A 22,844-nucleotide genomic window follows, 5' to 3' on the forward strand; every position below is an offset into this window, starting at 1 on the left:
TTTCAACAAAAAATGCATAACCCAATTTTAATGTATCCTTAGCCTGTATAAGATTAAAAATAGAATACGTATTGACATTATTTTTATATGAGTATAAACATAAGAAACATACATTATAGATATAAATTCTATTGATCAAGTCCTTTTTTGTAAAAGATATATCATTTTTACAAGACACCTTGTGAATGAAAAACTACTATACATGATACGAGTGTGGCTTTAAGCAATGACAGTATTGGTACTTCTCTGTCTTTTACAGAACAGACGCTGATAAAGGTATTTGGTAGTACTCCTAAAATATTGCTTCTTGCTCATTTATTATTTATTATGTGTGTGTGAATATCATCATGATTGATTGAAGCTTACACGTAGTAGTGAGTGATTATAAAAGATACAATGCTCTATGAATGGCTAAGAGTTTTTCCATACACAGTTGAGTAGTCTTTTGTCTACATTTTGTAACTCTTAATGATTTCCACGCAAGTAGTCTTCATGCAAAATCATCAGTTGCTCTGCAACCTGCAAGGAGCCACAACACTAAATGATGAACAAGAAGTTCAAGTTGAAACTTGAAAATTGTTTCAGAACAATAAGGTGGAGATTACATTTATATATAAAGCAGAAATAAATACCCAGTCTCCACATTTAAATTTAAGTGTTTTCAAAAATATCATTAATCAGACAGATTTTTGTTTCACATCTTAAGGAAGTTTTTTTTAAAAATTTTTTATTACATGAAACTATTGCTCAGATTACAACTCATATTACATGAAAGTATAACTGATATTTACAAATCAGACTATTACTGGGATCAACTTACATCAATGCTAATGGAGCTCTGCCCAGATTTTAATCATCACAAATATTCGAGGGATGTCCACTCCTCACTCATAGGTAAGGAAGAAAACTGCTTTCACTCAATTTTTAATTGAGGAATGAAATACCCCCACAATACTTTTGTGTGGGTTATATCTTAAAGAAGTTAGCTTAATGTGTTTAATTTATATTCTCTGAAAACGAATTAAGCGAATGAATATCATAATTAAATTAAAAAAAAAATCCATTCATTATGAGTTATGAGTTGTGGGGGTGTGATAAGTATCTATATCAATATCATGTTACAAGAGAAATATTATGTCTGAGATTCATGGCCCAATATAAACTATATTGTCACAGTGAAGAATTAATCAATAATTGCATCCACAGTTGATTAGCTCCAACATAAAACTGATATGCCCTCTCACAAAAATATACATGCATTGGCTCCCCAAAAATCGAAAACGTTATCAATTAAGGATTTAAAAGGGGAAAATAAAATAAAACCTCCTCAATGCTGCCATCTTCAATTTCTGTATTGAAAGAGAGCAGCATACGTTCATGTAGCAAAGTCTCCAAGTCTTCGACATCAAGAGGTGCTGCAGGGGTGCAAATCAACAAGAAACACACATATATATTATAGGTCTTAATTGGCTCTAAGCTAAATAATTAAATAACAAGAAACATGATGTCCATAAGAGAACGTCAATGAAATAAAATAAAATAAAATACCATTTGATTGAGAGAACCAAGAAAGAATATCAGCAGCAAGCTGGTGGAATTTTTGGATGGAGTCATGGCCGCCCCATTGATTTTGCACAGCCATTTGGAGGCCGTTCCATCGAGAGAGATGCAGTGTGATTCCTTCCTTCAGGCGATAGTCCGTCTCCGTCTTCACATTTTGGCGGGTGACACGGTTGGTTCCGTTGACGGTTTCCATCGTCAACATTGAAGACTCAGCTGCCTCCGGCCTCTGCTTCTGCTCTTGTCTATTCGTGGAATGCCACGTGGATAAGGGGGAGAGACGTCCAGCTGAGAGAGGGGAACAGAGAGGAAACGATTACTTTTTTTTTTTTTTTTTTCTGGTTCTTTCATTCTTAATAATGCATGCGAAAAACTTGGGGTAAGGTCGAGTACTGTTTTGTTGAGTCTTCGAGAAAATAATGTGAATACCGAATGCCATGCCAATTTCCTATCGTAGGCTTGAATTTCTCACCTTAATTACCATAAGCTTGTTATAGGCATGGGGGATGAGATTTCTCATCCTACTGCAAGGTTGAAATTTCATTTTTTGGACTATACAATATCTGATTATTGACTGGATGGTATTATAAAGAATTATGATGTCAATAATAAGGTGATTATATTTAAATTTTCCTTCTCTTCAATAATAAACGACTTACCGTTTTCTTAAAAATGTGATAAGGACATTTAAACTTTTAATTAAAAATGCATAAAGACTCTTAGTATTTTAAAAATAGGCACACATACGTCCTTCCATTAATAGGCTGCGGATCAATGTCGCACATTCGAATCTTTCTTTGCTCTTTTGATTATCAACCTAATCTTGTCACCAAGTAGATCTAAAATTTTGACTAAATGTTGTTCTATGTAATTTTATAAACAATAAATTCACTAACGACGGGGAGTTATGTTTCCATTCTCGAAATATTGAATCTCTTTTGTATATTTGGGTAAAAATTGGGGACCTCGTTATCATTTTCCCAAAATAAACCCTCCTTGAATTTTTTGACCCGGCTTCTAAACTCCGCATATTTCGATAAACCCTGGCTAAACCCTTTGATATGTCTACATTGGCGCCACCACCACCAGCCATGACCAAAACCCACCACCAAATCCAATGCCCTTCCACGCTCCCGACTCGCTCGGCGCCCTCCTCGAAACCGCCGTGTCGACTCGCTCATCGTCACTCGGCCGAGTCGTCCACGCTTACGTCATCAGAACCCTCGCCAACCATGTCCCCTCCACCCTCTCCAACTACCTCATCAACATGTACTCCAAACTCGACCTTCCCAACCCAGCCCAACTCGTCCTCCAACTCACCCCCGTCCGCTCCCGCACCGTCGTCTCCTGGACCGCCCTTATCTCCGGCCTCGTCCAAAACGGCCATTTCACCTCCACTTTCCTCCACTTCACTAACATGCGCCGTGAGTGCATCAGTCCTAATGATTTCACTTTCCCTTGTTTATTCAAGGCCTCGTCTGCACTTCACATTCCCGTCACAGGGAAACAACTCCATGCCCTTGCTTTGAAGTCCGGGCAGATACATGATGTATTCGTGGGATGCAGCGCTTTCGACATGTACTCCAAAACTGGGTTGAAAGACGACGCGGACAAAATGTTCGATGAAATGCCCGAGAGAAATTTGGCCACTTGGAATGCTTATATTTCCAATGCAGTGCTTGGGGGGCGGCCGAAAAATGCGATTGATGCGTTTATAAATCTCCGTCGGACTGGTGGGGAGCCAGATTTGATCACATTTTGTGCTTTTCTGAACGCTTGCTCAGATTGTTCGTTGTTGCAGTTAGGGAGGCAGTTGCATGGATTTCTGGTTAGAAGTGGGTTTGATGGGAATGTGTCGGTGTGCAATGGGCTTGTTGATTTTTATGGGAAGTGTAATGAGGTTGGTTTGGCAAAAGTGGTTTTTGATGGGATTATAGACAAAAATGATGTTTCTTGGTGCTCAATGCTGGTTGTTTATGTACAGAATTATGAGGAAGAGAATGGTTGTCAGATGTTTCTAACGGCAAGGAGAGAAGGGGTTGAGCCTAAGGATTTTATGATTTCAAGTGTGCTCAGTGCTTGTGCTAGAATTGCAGGGCTTGAATTAGGAAGGTCAGTTCATGCAGTTGCTGTGAAGGCATGTGTTGAGGGGAACATCTTTGTTGGGAGTGCACTGGTTGATATGTACGGAAAGTGTGGTAGTATACAGGATGCAGAGATTGCATTTAATAAAATGCCTGAGAGGAACTTGGTTTGTTGGAATGCGATAATAGGTGGATACGCCCACCAAGGGCATGTTGACATGGCGTTGGCATCCTTTGAAAAAATGACATCAGTGAGGTGTGAGGCGGTGCCGAATTATGTGACCTTGGTGTGTGTATTATCAGCTTGTAGTAGGGCAGGGGCAGTGGAAAAGGGAATGGAGATTTTTGATTCGATGACACTAAAATATGGGATTAAGCCTGGGGCAGAGCATTACGCTTGTGTTGTTGACTTGTTGGGACGAGCAGGGTTGGTAGACCGTGCTTATGAGATTATTAAGGAAATGCCAATGCGCCCAACAATTTCAGTTTGGGGGGCACTTTTAAATGCTTGTAGGGTGTATGGGAAGCCAGATTTGGGGAGGATTGCAGCTGATAACTTATTCAAACTTGATCCAAATGACTCAGGCAACCATGTGCTACTGTCAAATATGTTTGCAGCCACTGGCAGGTGAGGCCATCTCAAAGCTTATCTTGTTATTGCTTTCTGCATTGAAGTTTCAATAACTGCCTCAATTTCACTTTTTTGAACTTGACCAAATTTTCTAGTTTATTTTTTCTTGTTAAAATTTCTTGGAAGTTCCAGTCTTCTAATGTTTCTCTGAGGAATCCATTTGCTAAAGTATACTGAAGCACTATCAGCTTTGGATTTACTGGTGGCCTTTTCAGCATCATCATGCAAACTTATATTTTTTTATGTGGAACAGGGATTGGTCTGCATGTTCCTTCTGATTTAATGTTTGATTATCTCAAATTCAAGAACAAGCAAGAAATAAAAACTTTGTTTGTCTGAATCCTTTAAAATCTAAAATGTAGTTATTTTTGGATTTGAAGAGGTAATATTGCTTATGACATAGATATCCTAATTTTCAGCCAGGTGTTATAATAGCATGGTAGGTTATGAAGTTCTGTATGGTTATTCATAACAAACTGGAGATCGAAATTCTAAGATATCCACTTTACGAGCAATTAGCTCCTTCTCTTAGACTAAATAGTAGTCACTTATTTCTGCTGTGCTAGTCTGCCTTCGATGTCAATTGTTGGTTTATTTGAAAGTGTTGTAAATAATTTCAGGTTTCTTCTTATTTTTTCTAACCAAAATAGACGAGTATTTAGGTTATTCTTGTTTGCTAACCATCGTAGACTCATCCAGGTGGGAAGAAGCTGACCTTGTGAGAAAGGAGATGAAGGATGTTGGAATTAAAAAGGGAGTTGGTTGTAGTTGGATATCGGTAAAGAATAGGATCCACATTTTCCAAGCAAAGGATACTTCCCATGAAAGGAATACTGAGATTCAGGCAATGTTAACTAAGCTGAGGGAGGAGATGAAGGCAGCCGGCTACATACCGGACACCAATTTTGCTCTCTATGATGTAGAAGAGGAAGAAAAAATGACAGAAGTTGGGCACCACAGCGAGAAGATTGCCCTTGCGTTTGGCCTTATAGCTATCCCACCTGGAGTACCCATACGGATCACAAAGAACCTGAGAATCTGTGGAGACTGCCACAGTGCCTTTAAGTTTATATCAGGCATTGTTGGGAGAGAAGTCATTGTGAGAGATAACAACCGGTTTCATTGCTTCAGGGATGGGTACTGCTCCTGTAGCGATTATTGGTGATTGTTTGTAATTTTGACCATTTCTGTCATGGCTCTCCAGCCGAAAAGAGAAGATCTCAAGCTGAAGAAAAGGTCTAGCTGTTGAGTGCCAAGGTGAAGAAGCTGTAAACTGAAAAAAAGTGAATTTAGAGAGCACAAGATGAAAAGGTTCAGATTTAACCCAGGTATGGATTTTTTAGCTTAAATTTCTGAAATATTTAATTGAATTGGAGTTGGTGGTATACTGAGCAAGCATGGTTTGTTGACATGATAAATGCATTATTGAGCAACAGAACGGGATCAGACAAACAGGTTTTGGAATAATTAACTCGTTGTTTTTTGGGATCCAGATTTTATTTAAAGAAAAAGAGTCATGGATATCGTGTCCGTTTATATAAATTATAATAGACATCCACATGTCTCTATTTAACTACATTATTGTATCTGATAATATAAAGTATAAAGATCCGATTTTGTTTTCTGAGATAAAAAAAATGCATGCCTATCACACTTATTATTATTATTATTATGATTATTATTACTATTACTATTTTATTTCTATATCTTTGAACAGATACCGAACGAATGATGTATCTATTTGGCACACACACACATGTGAAAAATTATTTTCCCTTAACAACTGTCCAATAAAATACTGCAAAGGAGCGGGGCTTTTTTGCATTATATATATGTACGAATAAAGCAAAAATCATGAAACATATAATTAGGTGTCTTCCACTAATAATTCTGATTCTGCAGTAGCCAAAAATGCCAGTAGCTGAAGGAGTAACTCTCGATGATGTCGCCAGAGAAACCTCAGACATGAGTCGTTTCGTCAACTTCTACCAAGAGGTTTAATTATTTATTATTATTATTTTAACTATAAAGTTTGTTCAAGACTTGAAGCTGTAATGAGTTAATTAATATGCATATGAATCTAATGTATACCTCTTTTTTTTTTTTTTCTTTTTCCGAATGTAGCTATTTGGTTTCGAGGAAACAGCTTCTTTTGAAATCGAAGGAACTAAGGTGAAGTGGCTATATTTGGCGGGAGTTTACACTATGCACGTTATCCAGAGAAAGACTAAATCTCAATTATCAATGCCCTACTACTCTCCACCGCCCATTGTGAAGAAAAGAAAAGCCGTAAAATAAACAGTAGCCGCAAAATGAACAGTAGCCGCAAGATGAACAGTAGCCGCAAGATGAACAGTAGTCACTGGTGGCTATAAATAGAGGAGTGCTCCTCCTTATTGTTTGTATCCAAAATCCAAGAGAAGCAATCCAATTGAAAGCATTCAATTGGTGAATGCAAGTGAAGCATTGAGAGCTTCCAACATGGGAGAGAAATATTCTTAAGCATGTAGTTATATTGAAGGAACATTTGGCTCCTCAATATGGGTATTACGGGTTTGCTTTGTTAAGGGGTATTTCTCAGGATTATGTATTTGGGGCTTGGGTGAGAGAAAATTATTTCTGAGAGTGGTTGTAATAATTTTCCACATAGTGAATATTTTTCTCTGGTTGTCTTGTGACAACGGCCGTGGTTTTTCTCCGGATTTGGAGTTTTCCACGTAAATCTTGTGTTGTGTGATTGGTATATTCTCCATTTAATTTTTTATTAATTTGTTGCTTGATAAAATTGCTTGGAGAGATCTTGGGAGGAAACTCAATTTCCTAACAGTGGTATCAGAGCCATTGATTGAAGTTTTGGTGTCGGGGTACTATTCACGTATACGGTACTGTTCACGTGAAGTAGTGGGAGCCAATCCAAATAATCTGTGGTGAAGAGAATAGGAAACAAATATGTTAGCAGCTGGTGTTTTTCAAACTTGGTTGAAGTTTGATGTTGTTGAAAAATTAATGGGAGAATGATTTTATTGGCTTGTGGAGAATTCAAGTCAAAGGTGTATCCAATCTGGTATGCACAAAGATTTGAAGGTGTGGACAATTTTGGCACCTCAAGAAAATTGTCAAGAAGGTGGAGTGGGCTCGGCAAATTACTCCAAAATCAGTAAAGGAGACATTGATATTCTCGCAGATGGTGAGTTTCCTTTTGATAGGAGACTGGGTTAGTTCTTTTGGCATGTAGATCTCCAAGTTGCCATGAAAGAGAACATGTTATGATCAGCGGGGTCCACAAGTTTGCACGCGGGCATTGGCTTGGTATAAATGCAAGGTGTGTGGTGGAAAAGTTATGTCATGGCTGAAGAATTCTCAGGGAAACCAAGCATGAGAATTGCACCATAATTTTCAGCGAATATGTTCGACATGTGCCGGGAAAAAAAAAAAAATCTTAGAATTGGTAATTAATTCTAAGTGGCATACTCTTTATGGTGGAGTATGATAATTCTCTATGTTGAGAATTATGACTAAAGGTGAACACAACAAGGGTGGTGTGGAGATTGATTGATTATCAATCAAATCTCCAAGTGGGAGAATGAAGAAAAGAAAAGCCGTAAAATAAACAGTAGCCGCAAAATGAACAGTAGCCGCAAGATGAACAGTAGCCGCAAGATGAACAGTAGTCACTGGTGGCTATAAATAGAGGAGTGCTCCTCCTTATTGTTTGTATCCAAAATCCAAGAGAAGCAATCCAATTGAAAGCATTCAATTGGTGAATGCAAGTGAAGCATTGAGAGCTTCCAACATGGGAGAGAAATATTCTTAAGCATGTAGTTATATTGAAGGAACATTTGGCTCCTCAATATGGGTATTACGGGTTTGCTTTGTTAAGGGGTATTTCTCAGGATTATGTATTTGGGGCTTGGGTGAGAGAAAATTATTTCTGAGAGTGGTTGTAATAATTTTCCACATAGTGAATATTTTTCTCTGGTTGTCTTGTGACAACGGCCGTGGTTTTTCTCCGGATTTGGAGTTTTCCACGTAAATCTTGTGTTGTGTGATTGGTATATTCTCCATTTAATTTTTTATTAATTTGTTGCTTGATAAAATTGCTTGGAGAGATCTTGGGAGGAAACTCAATTTCCTAACACATTGTTGAATTCGCCGATCTTCCAAGTGCTCACCATTTCTGCGTCACTCTCTCCAATTTTGATTTCTTTGTCCAAACTCTCAAGGTATTTATTTATTTATTTATGTTTTCATTTCTTTGAGGCTAATTGATTGGTTATATTGAATTTTGGTTAATTAATTTTGTAGGAGAAGGGAATTGAGACTTTCTTCACGGGAAATACGCTAACGGATGAGAAGGCCAAACGAGCATTCTTCTTCGACCCTGATGGTAATTTTTTTTTTCCCCCCGAAACCTGTACATGCGCTAAAGAAAACACTGATTTAAGATTACAACATTTTTACATTTAAGTCCGAAAATTTATAAAATATGTATCTCTGCAGTTAAAAATAATTAATTTCTCCTATATTTTAAAAAATTTGGCTATGATCTGTGCCAGGTAATTTATTGGAAGTCCAGAGCACCCCCTGTTGATGGTGAATAATGGCAGCTCGCCTAAGCGCCTAACTCGCTCCGCCATGGAACATTGGGAATTTGGGACTATAATAAATTAAAAAATGACGCCGCGCAAGCATTAGTGGCTCTAATAATCATGTATCAATAATGGAGTGCTGTTTGTATTTGCTTGTTCATATTCTCTTAATTTTCGCTTTATTGTTATTTTGAAAAATGAAATTTTTTTATACACAAGTTATAGACAATATGAGTAGCACATATATCTGTTGCTACTATTAAAAGGTAGAAGAGTGGGAAAAAATAAACGAAGCCATGCAAGTATTAGTTGCTCTTAACACTCACGTATGAATTAAAAACCCAAAAAAAAATATAAAATCATGAGTGTTATTCAAAACAAAAATTTTAGTTTACGATAAATAACATGACTGCAAGCCTTGTTAGTTGTGACATTAGAGATCGATGTGAATCTTCTTCTGTACGTATAAAAGCATATTATACATATTATCACTTATATGCTTCAATTGACGTGGTATTATGAACTATCGCTAAAATGATATAATTAATGGCGCATAACTGTGGATGTGAATTTCGAGATATGAATTGGAGAGAGTACGTATACACTCAACTTTTAAGATTTTCACCAAACTCAACGGTATAATTTACCAAACGAGCAATAATATAGTTATAAATTTTTATATAAATTAATGTAACGTGATAAGATTAATTGAATTAAATATCTCTAGACCTATATAATTTATTTATGTTATTTTATATTTTCATTCAATTAATAAATTAATACCACATCAATTCATGGCTGTATCATCACTTTTACCGAATAATAAAAACAATATTATAACCTATTAATATATATCCATCCACTTCGACTTTGGCTAATTAGCATCACATCTTAGAAGACTCAGCTAAATAGCCAAGCGTATATAGATGCCTTAGCTAATTAGGTCATTAGCCAAGTTACCCATCAAGACTCAGCTAATTATTTAAAGCGTGTGGAGACAAATCATGTGAGGAGGGTCTTTTGACTATACTTTATTTATTAACTGCTTAAGACATACCAAAACGAACTATAAAAAATCCAAAACACATAATTTTTTTGGGTCCGGTGCGGTTCTACTTCTACCCACGCACGCCTAAGCCAAATAGCTTATTTTATAAGCCATATAAAAGTTGGCCTAAGAACAAAAATAACATACAGTGCGTAGGCGTTTCTGGATGCTAAATTTGTCATATTTGAAACCGACGTCGTTTCATCCCGACAAACAAAGTGAAGGAACAGAAACAGAACAAGTGAACCAGAGATTTTTCGATAAATCACAGAAATGCCGGTGAACATAGGCGCGACTCTCAACCACATCTCTAGAGAATCCTCAGACATAAGGCGCCTCGCGGACTTTTACAAAGAGGTATTAAGCATATTTTATAAAACCAAATCAAATCACTTGCGTTTTCAATTTTTTTTTTATTGAGAGAGAATGATTATAAAATCTACTGAATTTTTTTTGTTTATTTTATTTTGTGTAGATATTTGGCTTTGAGGAAATCGAAGCCCCGAATTTCGGAGAGTTTAAGGTCATATGGCTGAATTTGCCTGGAGCGTTTGCTCTTCACCTCATCGAAAGAAATCCCGGCACGAAGCTTCCGGAAGGCCCGTACAGCACCACGTCACCCACTGCCGACCCTAGCCATCTCCCCCGCGGTCACCATATTTGCTTCACCGTCTCCGATTTTGACTCCTTTCTGCAAACTCTCAAGGTATTTCTTTTTTCTTCTTTTTTTTTTTTTCTATTTTAACCTTTGTTTTTTTCTTTTTGTCGTTAGTATTTTAGTTAACATTAATTTTATTACTGAAAAGGAAAAATATTTTTACTGAAATTTGTTACTGGAAATTGCAACAATTGTAGTAATACCTGCTGATCAGGAGAAATAATGCAAATATACATATATATAAAATTTTCAATCTAGGATTTGAAAGGTGCTGGAAAGTTCGGGAAAATTTTAAGAGTAGGTATCCGGGTTATTTTGTACTTTAAAATTTTGGATCAGAATACTACTATATATATATAGCAAAATTCATAAATTTATAAATTGACAATTAAAGTTTCATTAATTAATATAAATTGGTACCAGTAGTACATGGCGTTGGATCCAGATCGATGTAGAACTTAATTTCCCTTTGGGACCATATCTGACTTAGAACAGATCAATATCCCGCACATTCTGTTTTCCAACCGATATACTAGAAGGCAAATTTAAAATTTTTAAACTACTTTAAGCAAACCTAAGCAACACAAGGCTCATAGATAATACTAGATCTGGATCCCAAAAATAGTATTCTGATTGAATGGAGGGAGAAGAGAAGATATAACTAAGGGCAGAGATTCGATCTCTTTGCCTTAGAGGAATGTGGCAGGTTTTATGAAAATTAAAATTTTAAATTAATTACAGAAATTTAATCATACAATTGAATTGTAAAACTTACAAGTGAAATTGCTTGTATCTTTGTATTCTTGAATCTTTAAGAAGATTTATTACAGAAGGAAATAGATGAGAATATATTTAAGATAGGAAAATTTCCTTGATGTCTTAAGATTCCCAAAAATTTTACAAGAAGAAGAAAATTTCCTTTAAGAGAGTGCTTTGGCCTTTGAGAGCTTCCCCGAAAACAACCTCTGCCTTCTTCCTTTCTTTAGACTCCTTAAATAGATATTTTGGACGACATGATACTATTGATTCACATGCATGGTTGGTGGAGCGGGTCCTCCTTGACATGTGGGGGACAACATCATGGGCCTTCTTTATGATTTTAGCTTTGATGGCTTGTGCTGTAACTTCACATACAAAGATAGTGGCGACAGCATTATCAGCTTTTGAAGATGCTTCACGTGAGTGAACTTTGGCAAAAGGTCTTCACGTGGCAACAGTAACTTTGGCAAAAGGTCTTTACGTGGCAACATCAACTTTTGCTTTATGAAAAATTACAAAGAAAATTCAAATGATAACTACAAGGATAAAAATACAATACAGATAAACGATAATTACAATACTAAATATGAAAAGTAAGGGAAAATTACTCTTTTTTTTTTTTTACATTCAAATAATTACAAATGGCTAATAATTACAAATGACTTTAAGAATGCTTTATTGGAGAAAATATTCTGAAGCAGTCATCTTCGTTATCATCTCAAAGGGAAATGAACGGCTCAGCTTCACCAGAAGAACTTGAATTAGAACTCGCAATTGATGGTTCTGATCTTGAGGCAAGGAGCTGTTGCATGACTTTAAAATATTCCTCTTCAGTTTTTGCACTGGCCAAGAGAGACTGAGCCTTCGTTCTTTGAGCGAGGAATGTGCTTTGGACTTTAACATCTTGAATACTTGGGTCAATGAGGCATTTTGAGGAAAGCCAAGCTTGAACTGTGGCTTCTGAAAGTTTGGACTGCTCATCAAACTTAGACCATCATTTAACTTTAAAGGTTCTTTGTAAAATAAGTTAGGCTTCGTGAGTGTAGTAATTGAAATTCCACATCCAAGCCCAATGAAGAAAGAAATTTGTACAGAAACAGAGAAAATGAGGAAATCTTTTCTTGGACTCTGAAGGAACATAATAGGCTTTAAAAAGATTTAGACAGTGGATGGCGTTAGGGGTAAGAATATCTGGGCTTGGCCCAAAATAGTTCCACCATTGTTGAAACCAGTTTGGGAGACTTTGGACAGTTATTTTTGAATTGAAGAAAAATAACCAATAATGAGTCTTTTTTGGGTTTTGAATAAAAAATGTATTAAACCAGGCTTGTTGATAATCCCAATAGGAAAAAGATAAGCAATGGTTTAAGCTTCTTTGAAAATTGGCGGGAAATGTCTTTGATTTGTGGAGTTGGTCGTTCCACTGCTTTGGGCTCAAAACTTTAAGAATGGTTGCCGTGGAATAGGCGGGCTCAGAATGAGATTCACTGAGGAAGAAATGTTTGAATTTTACAGACTCAATGAATTCTAAGATGTCTTGATAGAAAGACTATGGTTTTGACAAATCTCATGGTTTGAAAAATTAGCCTTTCGGAAAAATCTTTAAAATTGCTTGAAATTGATCAGAGTGATAAAAACCATCTTCCAATCCAATATATCTGCGTAATTTTCAGATATGTTTTTATCCATGGATTCTCTACTCTGTAAAGCATTTTCCTTTTTTAGCTCTTTTTCCGGGAAGACTAGTTATTCAAAGCGTGTTGTGAACACAGAAGAATTCATAATTGAAGACTTTAATAAAGCAATTAATTGTTGGGAACTTCCTAAGGTTTCTAAAGAAATGAGTTACAAAACAAAAAAGCTTGATTTTCCTCAGCCATGCCAATCAAGTCTTGGATTGACATAGTTGAAGAACAAGAGCAACAAGAAGCCCAGTCTAAAGCTATTGCCTCTCAAGAACAGGTACATGAATGGATGAAATCCATCTCTAAATCTACTCTGTAGAGCATCTTCCTTTTCTAGCTCTTCTTCTGGGAAGACTAGTGATTTAAAGCGTGTTGTGAACACAGAAGAATTCATAATTGAAGACTTTAATAAAGCAATTGATTGTTGGGAACTTCCTAAGGTTTCTAAAGAAATGATTTACAAAACAAAAAAGCTTGATTTTCCTCAGCCATGCCAATCAAGTCTTGGATTGACATAGTTGAAGAACAAGAGCAACAAGAAGCCCAATCTAAAGCTATTGCCTCTCAAAAATAGGTACATATGGATGAAATCCATCTCTAAATCTCCTGAGCTTATGCTCGCCTTACAATGGATGCCCTAATTTTCATAATATTCTACAAAGCCATGATATTTGCGTTTACCAATACAAAACATCTATTTCAGTCAAAAAGAGATGAAACTCTTCTCTTGCAGACTGACTTGTCTAAAGTCAATACAGTTATTCCTAGACCAATCCAATGGAAGGATGTCAACCTCCCTGAAGAATGGATCTTAGAAGGAGCCACTGAACCAGTGATTCCTAAACAACTTGAACCAAATACAGAGTTACAAAATGTGACTCAGTATTCAGATGATAAAGTCAAATTATCCTTTAGGAGATCTACATCATCTAGATTCTCTGATAAAAATTCATGCTCAAGCATTCCTTCATTAGAAAGGAAATTTTTAAAAATTCCTCCCGTTATAAATTTCCCTTTCCAACCAGTGAAGAGTCAACCTAGGTTTTCTACATCGAATATACCTAGTTCTTTTATTCACTCTGTTGACTATACCACTAGTGTTCCACACCCAATCTACACTAGCAGCCAACATGAACAAAGACAGAAAGAGAAGGAACCTTCTCCTCCAACTTCTCCTATATTTTCTGCTGTCACAAAAAATATAATTAGTGTCATTGAAAAAGATTTTGAATTAGATAAAACTCTTCTTCACAATGATTTTTATTCTGACACTAATAAAGAAAAAAGACTTTGATTTTTTTAAAATTTTCTAAACCCAAGAAAAGAAATTCAAGAAATTTATTATGAGTTTGTAAATTTGCATAAAGTCCATATATTGTTTTTTGATTGGTTTAAGATGTATGCTTCGGATAACAAAATTACTTATCCTTTTAAAGAATCAAATCTCATTACTGTTGGGAAAAAAATCATTGAATGAAATCTTTTTGATAGTGATAGGATCATAGAATCTGAACATCCTCCACTTAGGAGTCTGACTATTGACCATGGTAAACCTCCTATTGAGATTAAAGTCTCACCTTATAAAATTCATAAACCTAATGATCCAAAGACAAATTTAGGAAGCATTATCCAACAGAATAATTTCTATAATGCTAACCTAAACACATTAGGAAAACAGTTGACTATGATAGAAAACTAATTCCAGAAGTCAACCATAGTTGTTTCTCCTGTTACATCAAAATCGTATTCTGACAAAAAGTTTAAAGAACCTATTTTCAAACCCTTTCAGGTTTCGAAAACTAGTTAAAAGCTTGTTCAAGAGTCAAAATCAGATTTTGCTAAAGCCATTAGAAACCAATTGGATAGAATAGAAGCTTCTTCCTCATCCAGTAAGGTCCAAATAGCCCCTGATGGTGCCCAATCTAGTAAAATTAGTGTACTAGAACAAGACAATGTATCTATAGTCTCTTCTGATATAGAAGCCTTTAAAGAAGAACTTGTTTCTAAAGTCAATAAAATTCATTGGGAATTAGCCCTACTTACTGTCAAGTCTCCACCGGACTTAGCCATAGATAACAGACCTAGTACATTAAACCAATCACGATTTAATGCATTCTCTGTCTATGAGTGGAACATTGATGGTATGTCTGAATATAACATTTTAGGATTGTTGCAACAGATGACCATGGCAGCTAATGCTTATAAAACTCAGTCGGGAACTTCTGACAAAGCCATTGCAGAAATTCTCATTGCTGGTTTTACAGGTCAACTTAAAGGTTGGTGGGATCATCTTCTCACCAAACAGCAACAATTAGATATCCTAAATGCAATTCAAACAGATGAAAATAGAGCCCCCATCTGTGATGAATTCAATAATCCAATTCAGGATGCAGTTGCTACCCTGATTCTAATTATATCCCTTCATTTCATAGGTGATCATTCACACCTTAGGGATAAGAATGTTGAGTTACTACACGACTTGAGATGTAGGAAGCTTAGTGAATTCCAAAGCTATAAAACCACATTCTTTACCAGACTCTTCCTTAGGGATGATGCGAATCATGTAACTTTGAAGGAAAAATTCCTTGTAGGTTTACCTACTCTATTAGGAGAAAAGGTTATGAATTCTATTAAAACCCTTTATGACAACTGTATTCCTTATGATGAGCTCACTTATGGTGAACTTGTCAGTTTTATTAACAAAGAAGGTTTAAAGATTTGCCAGAACTTGAAATTACAAAAACAACTAAAATGGGAATTTAAAAAATCTAAGCAAGAACTAGGTAGTTTCTGTAAACAGTTTAACTATGACCCACTTAAAGCCTCCACTTCTAAGGATTGTAATGGTAATTGTTCTTCGCAACCTTACAAGAAACATTATAAATCTAAAAGCCATAGGAAACCTTTCCATGAGTTTAAAGAACCTTCCTATAGGAAACCTTCGAAGCCTTATAGGAAACCTCATTTCTTTAAAAAGAAAGATGCCATAGCAAAATCAAAAGCTCCTTTCAATTACAAAGAAACTACATGTTTTAAATGTGGAAAGAAAGGCCACACTACAAAATTCTGTAGAATGAGCAGAAAGCTCCATGAGCTTGGCCTTAATGAAAAAATACTTTCTAAAGTAGCTCCTTTGCTTCTGACTCTGAGTCTTCCGACTCTAAGTCTTCCATGACGAGAGACAGTGAGTCTCTACAGGTTGATGAGTTAATTGACTCAAATACATATGTATCTAGTAATAGTGATTCTGATACAGAATCATATTTAAAGACAAAAAAACTCAATGTGTTGACTAAAGAACAAGAAACTTTTCTCGAGTTAGTTAAACACATTTCTGACCTTACTCTTCAAAAAGAGTATCTTGATAAACTTCTAAAAACCTTAGAACTAGGTGATAAAGCAGAAACTTCTACAGCCCCTAACATTAAAAAGAATACATATGACCTAACTGAAATCTTGGATAAAAAAAAACAAAGAAAACAATTCCCAATATCCAAGACCTGTAAAGAGAGATTAAAGAAATCAAATTTGAGATAAAGGAGTTGAAAGAAAAACAAAAGAATGACTCTGAAACCATTCAACTTCTCCTACAAAAACAACTCCAGGATAATTATGATAAAGAATCAGAATCTGTTGATGGTGATAATGGAGAACAAAGTCTAGAAAACATTGAATCCATACCCAATGATTTTCTTTTTATGTTAAAACAAATCACCACAAGAAAATATTTGATTAAAATCACCTTAATTCTTTCTAAAGACTTTGAAATTGACACCATTGCCCTTTTTGATACTGTTGTCGATTTAAATTGCATTAAAAAAGACATTGTCCCTAAAAGATTTCATGAAAAAACAACTGAAAGACTTTCTGCCGCCAATAATTCAAAATTAAAAGTCAAATCTAAAGTTGACGCCTCTATTCATAACAATGGTTTTGAATTCAGAACTTCTTTTATTCTTACAAATGACATACACCATACTGTCATTTTAGGAACCTCCTTTATCAATCTCATTACTCCTTATACTGTCAATTATGATGGTATCTCTTTTAAAGCAAAAACCAAAAAACTTGTTTTTTCTTTTATTGAAAAACCTAAAACAAGAAATTTGAATATTGTTAAAGCTTGTTCTGTTTATCAGAACCAAATCCATGCACTCCTCAAATCAAAACAAAATGACATGATTTGTTTAAAAAAAAATTGAGTTTACAAAGAATCGAAAATCAATTACAAAATAAATTTATAAAAAGAAAAATCTCTAATTTTAAAGATCTCATTGAAAAAGAAATATGTGCGGATCTACCATCTGCTTTTTGGAACAAAAAACAACATTTTGTTGATTTGCCTTATGAAAACTCTTTTGATAAAAAACAAATACTTACCAAAGCCCGTCCAATTCATATGAACATGGAGTTGGAACAACATTGCAAAGATGAGATAAAAGATTTAGAATCAAAATGACTCATTGTAAAATCAAGGTCTCCATGACCTTGTGCCGCTTTCTATGTCAACAAAAACTCTGAAATAGAAAGAGGAACACCTAGACTTGTAATAAATTATAAACCTTTAAATAAAGCATTAAAATGGATTAGGTATCTCATACCTAATAAAAAGGATTTGCTCCAGAAACTGCATTCTGCATTTATTTTTTCAAAATTTGATATGAAATCTGGATTTTGGCAAATTCAAATTCATCACAAAGATTGTTATAAAATTACTTTTACTGTTCCTTTTGGACAGTGTGAATGGACTGTAATGCCATTCGGATTAAAGAATGCTCCTTCAGAATTTCAGAGAATTATGAATGATATTTATAATCATTTCTCTGAATTTTGCATTGTTTATATTGATGATGTGTTGATCTTTTCCCAAACAATTGATCAACACCTCAAACATCTAAAGACTTTTTACCTTGCCACTAGAAATGCTGGTTTAGCCATTTCTAGTTCTAAAGTTTCCTTGTTTCAAATAAGGATCAGGTTCCTTGGTCATTACATTTCCAAAGGAACCATTACACCTATTGAGCGATCTTTTATATTTGCTGATAAAATTCCTGATAAAATTTTTGATAAAACTCAACTGCAAAGATTTCTATATAATTTAAATTATGTTCTTGATTTTTGTCCTAACATCAACAGAATGTCAAAACCCTTACATGAAAGATTAAAAAAGAACCATGCTTCATGGACGGATGAACACACTAAAGTTGTAAAACAAATAAAAAATGCTATTAAAGAAATCCCTTTGTTTATTCTTAGCAAATCCTGCTTTACCTAAAATTGTTGAAACAGATGCATCAGATTTAGGTTATGGAGGAATATTAAAGCAAACCGATAATAATAAAGAACAAATAGTACAATATGTTTCTGCTCATTGGAATGAATGTCAGAGAAATTACTCTACTATTAAAAAGAAAATTCTTTCTATTGTATTATGCATTTCTAAATTTCAAAGCGACTTGTTAAATCAAAAATTTTTGCTTAGAATTGATTGCAAAACTGCAAAACATGTTTTAGAAAAAGATGTTCAAAATATTGCTTCAAAATAAATTTTTGCAAGATGGCAAGCCATTTTGAGCCTTTTTTATTTTGATATTGAGTTTATTAAAGGTGATACAAATTCTATCCCTGATTTTCTAACCAGGGAATTTCTCCAAAATAGATAATGCCGCCTAAAAGACGAGATAAGGGGAAGGGCGTTCTTAAAGACTCTGAACCTAAAACCACCTCACAGACCTCACCTGTAACCCCTTCTAAAGAAAAATTACTTTCCTCAGCCATGCCAATCAAGTCTTGGATTGACATAGTTGAAGAACAACAGCAACAAGAAGCCAGTCTAAAGCTATTACCTCTCAAGAACAGGTACATGAATGGATGAAATCCATCTCTAAATCTCCTGAGCTTTTGCTCGCCTTACAAAGTTTTTCTCAAAATAAAGTTCTTTCTAAAGTTCCTGAAGAAGAGAAAATTGTTTCTAAAGAAATTTCAAAATCTTCTTCTTTTAAAATTATTTATGGAGAAAGCTCATCTTCCCAAATTATTGTTTCTCAATCAAAGTTTTCTAAAAAATCTTCGGATTGGATTAATAAGACCCATTTTCAAAATGTTTTAACAATGGAAGATGATTTTTATCACTCTGATCCATTTTAAGCAATTTTAAAGATTTTCTCGAAATACTGATTTTTCAAACTATGGGATTTGTCAAAACCCTAATCTTTCTATCAAGACATCTTAGAATTCACTGAGTCTGTAAAATTCAAACATTTCTTCTTCAGTGAATCTCATTCTAAGCTTGCCTATTCCACGGCAACCATTCTTAAAGTTTTGAGCCCAAAACAGTGGAACAACCAACTCCACAAACCAAAGATCTTTTCCGCCAATTTTCAAAGAAACTTAAATCATTGCTTATCTTTTTTCTATTGGGATTATCAACAAGTCTGGTTTAATACTTTTTTTATTCAAAACCCAAAAAAGACCCATTCTTGATTATTTTTCTTCAATTCAAAAATAACCGCCTAAAGTCTCCCAAACTGGTTTCAACAATGGTGGAACTATTTTGGGCCAAGCTTAGATATTCTTACCCCTAACGCCATCCATTGTCTAAATCTTTTTAAAGCCTATTATGTTCCTTTAGAGTCCAAGAAAAGATTTTCTCTTTTTCTCTATTTCTGTACAAATTTCTTTCTTCCTTGGGTTTGGATGTGGAACTTCAATTACTACACTCACGAAGCCCAACTTATTTTACAAAGAACCTTTAAAGTTAAATGGTAGTCTAAGTTTGATGAGCAGTCCAAACTTTCAGAAGCCACAGTTCAAGCTTGGCTTTCCTCAAAAGGACTCCTTGCCCCAAGTATTCAAGATGTTAAAGTCCAAAGCACATTCCTCGCTCAAAGAACGAAGACCCAGTCTTTCTTGGCCAGTGCAAAAACTAAAGAGGAATATTTTAAAGTCATGCAACAGCTCCTTGCCTGAGATCATAACCATCAGTTGCGAGTTCTGGTTCAAGTTCTTCTGGTGAAGCTGAGCCGTTCATTTCCTTTGGAGATGATAACGAAGATGACTGCTTCGGAATATTTTCTCCAATAAAGCATTCTTAAAGCCATTTGTAATTATTAGTCATTTGTAATTATTTGAATGTAAAAAAAAAAGTAATTTTCCCTTACTTTTCATATTTAGTATTGTAATTATCGTTTATCTGTATTGTATTTTTATCCTTGTAGTTATCATTTGAATTTTTTTTGTAATTTTCCATAAAGCAAAAGTTACTGTTGCCACGTGAAGACTTTTTGCCAAAGTTCACCCACGTGAAGCATCTTCAAAAGTGGATAATGCTGTCGCCACTATCTTCGCATGTGAAGCTACAGCACAAGCCATCAAAGCTAAAGTCATAAAGAAGGCCCACGATGCTGTCCCCCACATGTCAAGGAGGACCCGTTCCACCAACCATGCATGTGAATCAATAGTATCATGTCGTCCAAAATATCTATTTAAGGAGTCTAAAAAAAGGAAGAAGGCAAAGGTTGTTTTCGAGGAAGTTCTCAAAGACCAAAGTACTCTCGCAAAGGAAATTTTCTTCTTCTTGTAAAATTTCTGGGAATCTTAAGACATCAAGGAAATTTTCCTATCTTAAATATATTCCCATCTATTTCCTTCTGTAATAAATCTTCTTAAAGATTCAAGGATACAAGCAATTTCACTTGTAAGTTTTACAGTTCAATTGTATGATTAAATTTCTGTAATTAATTTAAAGTTTTAATTTTCATAAAACCTGCTACATTCCTCTAAGGCAAAGAGACCGGATCTCTGCCCTTAGTTGTATCTTCTCTTCTTCCTCCATTCAATCAGAATACTATTTCTGGGATCCAGATCTAGTATTATCTATGAGCCTTGTGTTGCTTAGGTTTGCTTAAAGTAGTTTAAAAATTTTAAATTTGCCTTCTAGTATATCAGCTGGAGAACAGAACGTGCGGGATATTGATCTGTTCTAAGTCAGATCTGGTCCCAAAGGCAGATTAAGTTTTGCATCGACCTGGACCCAACGCCACGTACTACTGGTACCAATTTATATTAATTAATGAAACTTTAATTGCCAATTTATGAATTTTGCTTAATTCACATCTATCCTTCGATCCACATTTCCTTCTGGTATCAGAACCACAGGAAGGATAGTGTAATATAGGATAGAGACTTTGTGTTTAAAGACTTGTGTTTTAGTTGAACATTGTTCGTGTGATGAGTGTTTACCTCTGGGCGCCTTGGTAGCATTTGGTCGTAAGTCCCGATTTGGTTGAAGGGCAATAAAACCAATTCTTAGCCTTGGATTGTAGCCATACCTACAGGACTAAAACTAGAATATAGGTTTTTATCCATGGATTCTCTACTTTGTAGGGCATCTTCCTTTTCTAGCTCTTCTTCCGGGAAGATTAGTGATTCAAAGCGTGTTGTGAACACAGAAGAATTCATAATTGAAGACTTTAATAAAGCAATTGATTGTTGGGAACATATATATATATATATGAGAAATATTCCAGTTTGGAATTTTAAAATGCGGGAATGTTTGGAAAAACGCATAAACCGTGCGGTTTAAACGTTTTAAGTTTTAAGTCTTTAAAACCCTGCGGTTTTAAAATTTTTCCGAATGTTTCCTGCACTTTACAATCTGAAGAATAATTATATAGGGTGTTCAAAATTCAAGTCAAACCAGATTAATCATGAATGCAATGCAAATTGACGCAATGTTTGAAGCTGGGAGTTTACAATTCTTTAGTTTTGGAATGTCTGAAGCAGAGAGTTTACAATTCTTGAGTTTTGGTTGTTTTCTTCTTGTTGTATTGTCAAATGAGGGGTGATCAGAAGATGGTGACCTATTTGTGTTACTAGAAGTTCTGGCAATCAAGTTAAGCTACAACTTTTTGGTTGACCAAAGTTTATTATTGATTGTCATAGTCGTTGTTCATGAACTAATGTGATTGAGAGATTTCTCCTAAGATAAAAGGAGAGTATAAGATGCTTTGCTCTTAAAACTTAAACCTTCAATGCATTGGTGGTAATGTGTCTTAGAGAACTCCCAAAAAAAAAAAAAAATTGGAATTTTTATTTTCCTTTGTGAGGTTATGTATTGGTTGAATGAGAAGTGGCTAGATACTCCTACCTTTTGTTTGTAATCAACAAGCGTAGGCATTTTTGTTACTTTTATTATGGTAAACAGAGGACCTATTTTCTAGACAAAGTGGATGACTGGAATTTGATTTTGTAGGAGAAGGGAATCCAGACTTTCCAGAGGTCCCTACCGGATGGGAAGGTCAAGCAAGTCTTCTTCTTTGATCCAGATGGTAAGTCTTGTTCCCTGTATTATTTCCTTAACGCTGTTAAAAAATCCACAAGTAGAAGACTAATGGTTAATGCAACTGCTTCTTCTTTTCCCCCACCCCCCAACTCAGTTCTTTCCAAGATATCATTTCCTTTTTAGCCTTTTTGATAACGCATGTCTTGAATGTTTGGTTGAGTTTCTTTTATGGTATTCTTAACTGCTCATAAATCTGTCGGATACTCTGGATTGGAGGTTAGAGGTTTTGCAGTTACGGTCTATCTTTGAAATTTGTGTTGTGATGCGCAGGTAATGGTTTGGAAGTTGCAAGTCGCCGTGATGAATAATCTCCACCTCCAATGGTTACTATAAAATGTTGTCAAAGTAGACTGGTAACTCTGAAAGTATATATGAAGACATAAAAGTATTAGTGGCTCTAATATTCATGTATGTATGGAGTGTTGGGATATGCTACTATGTTAGATTTAATTCTAATAATGTGAGTTGTGGCCTTTTTCTATGTGCA

General features: G+C 35.2%; 3 protein-coding genes and 1 long non-coding RNA gene across 6 annotated transcripts; 3 read left to right on the forward strand and 1 right to left on the reverse strand.

The window, feature by feature from the left end:
- Positions 1 to 269: 269 nt before the first annotated feature.
- Positions 270 to 2,088, reverse strand: LOC127903789 (uncharacterized). The gene is made up of 3 exons (XM_052444753.1): positions 1,549 to 2,088; positions 1,324 to 1,415; positions 270 to 519 (listed from the first exon to the last, which is right to left on the reverse strand). Exons 1-3 carry the CDS (start codon positions 1,763 to 1,765, stop codon positions 466 to 468), a joined length of 363 nt encoding a protein of 120 aa, XP_052300713.1. The 5' UTR covers positions 1,766 to 2,088; the 3' UTR covers positions 270 to 465.
- Positions 2,089 to 2,572: 484 nt separating this feature from the next.
- Positions 2,573 to 7,012, forward strand: LOC102608673 (pentatricopeptide repeat-containing protein At4g14850). 2 transcript variants are annotated; one of them, XM_006489340.4, is made up of 4 exons: positions 2,573 to 4,272; positions 4,975 to 5,603; positions 6,178 to 6,270; positions 6,400 to 7,012. In XM_006489340.4, the coding sequence occupies exons 1-2, from the start codon at positions 2,678 to 2,680 to the stop codon at positions 5,438 to 5,440; spliced, it is 2,061 nt and encodes a 686-aa protein (XP_006489403.2). In that variant the 5' UTR covers positions 2,573 to 2,677; the 3' UTR covers positions 5,441 to 5,603; positions 6,178 to 6,270; positions 6,400 to 7,012. The 2 variants fall into 2 exon arrangements, with proteins under 2 accessions (XP_006489403.2, XP_024947997.2); XM_025092229.2 differs by having other exon boundaries at positions 6,178 to 7,012.
- An 853-nt stretch (positions 7,013 to 7,865) lies between these two features.
- On the forward strand, positions 7,866 to 9,044 carry LOC127902405 (uncharacterized). Its single transcript, XR_008054731.1, has 3 exons — positions 7,866 to 8,498; positions 8,581 to 8,662; positions 8,832 to 9,044. It is a non-coding gene; the product is annotated as an uncharacterized LOC127902405 (long non-coding RNA).
- A 908-nt stretch (positions 9,045 to 9,952) lies between these two features.
- Positions 9,953 to 22,844, forward strand: LOC102608378 (uncharacterized). 2 transcript variants are annotated; one of them, XM_006489339.4, is made up of 4 exons: positions 9,968 to 10,269; positions 10,388 to 10,618; positions 22,268 to 22,343; positions 22,628 to 22,844. In XM_006489339.4, the coding sequence occupies exons 1-4, from the start codon at positions 10,186 to 10,188 to the stop codon at positions 22,663 to 22,665; spliced, it is 429 nt and encodes a 142-aa protein (XP_006489402.1). In that variant the 5' UTR covers positions 9,968 to 10,185; the 3' UTR covers positions 22,666 to 22,844. The 2 variants fall into 2 exon arrangements, with proteins under 2 accessions (XP_024947959.2, XP_006489402.1); XM_025092191.2 differs by lacking the exons at positions 22,268 to 22,343; positions 22,628 to 22,844 and adding an exon at positions 20,268 to 20,829 and having other exon boundaries at positions 9,953 to 10,269.

The sequence above is a fragment of the Citrus sinensis genome, chromosome 1, assembly GCF_022201045.2.
Source record: "Citrus sinensis cultivar Valencia sweet orange chromosome 1, DVS_A1.0, whole genome shotgun sequence".
Taxonomy (NCBI): domain Eukaryota; kingdom Viridiplantae; phylum Streptophyta; class Magnoliopsida; order Sapindales; family Rutaceae; genus Citrus; species Citrus sinensis.

Bases quoted from the DNA above. Each gene is read 5' to 3' on its own strand.
- LOC127903789 (XM_052444753.1), bottom strand. From the start codon at position 1,765: ATGTTGACGATGGAAACCGTCAACGGAACCAACCGTGTCACCCGCCAA. The intron at 1,416-1,548 runs GTATTTTATTTT...GCACCCCTGCAG, and splicing joins TTGGTTCTCTCAATCAAATG to CACCTCTTGATGTCGAAGAC. The intron at 520-1,323 runs GTTTTATTTTAT...GGCTCCTTGCAG, and splicing joins AAGATGGCAGCATTGAGGAG to GTTGCAGAGCAACTGATGAT.
- LOC102608673 (XM_025092229.2), top strand. From the start codon at position 2,678: ATGCCCTTCCACGCTCCCGACTCGCTCGGCGCCCTCCTCGAAACCGCC. The intron at 4,273-4,974 runs GTGAGGCCATCT...AGACTCATCCAG, and splicing joins ATGTTTGCAGCCACTGGCAG to GTGGGAAGAAGCTGACCTTG.
- LOC102608378 (XM_025092191.2), top strand. From the start codon at position 10,186: ATGCCGGTGAACATAGGCGCGACTCTCAACCACATCTCTAGAGAATCC. The intron at 10,270-10,387 runs GTATTAAGCATA...TATTTTGTGTAG, and splicing joins TCGCGGACTTTTACAAAGAG to ATATTTGGCTTTGAGGAAAT. The intron at 10,619-20,267 runs GTATTTCTTTTT...TTTTCCATAAAG, and splicing joins CCTTTCTGCAAACTCTCAAG to CAAAAGTTACTGTTGCCACG.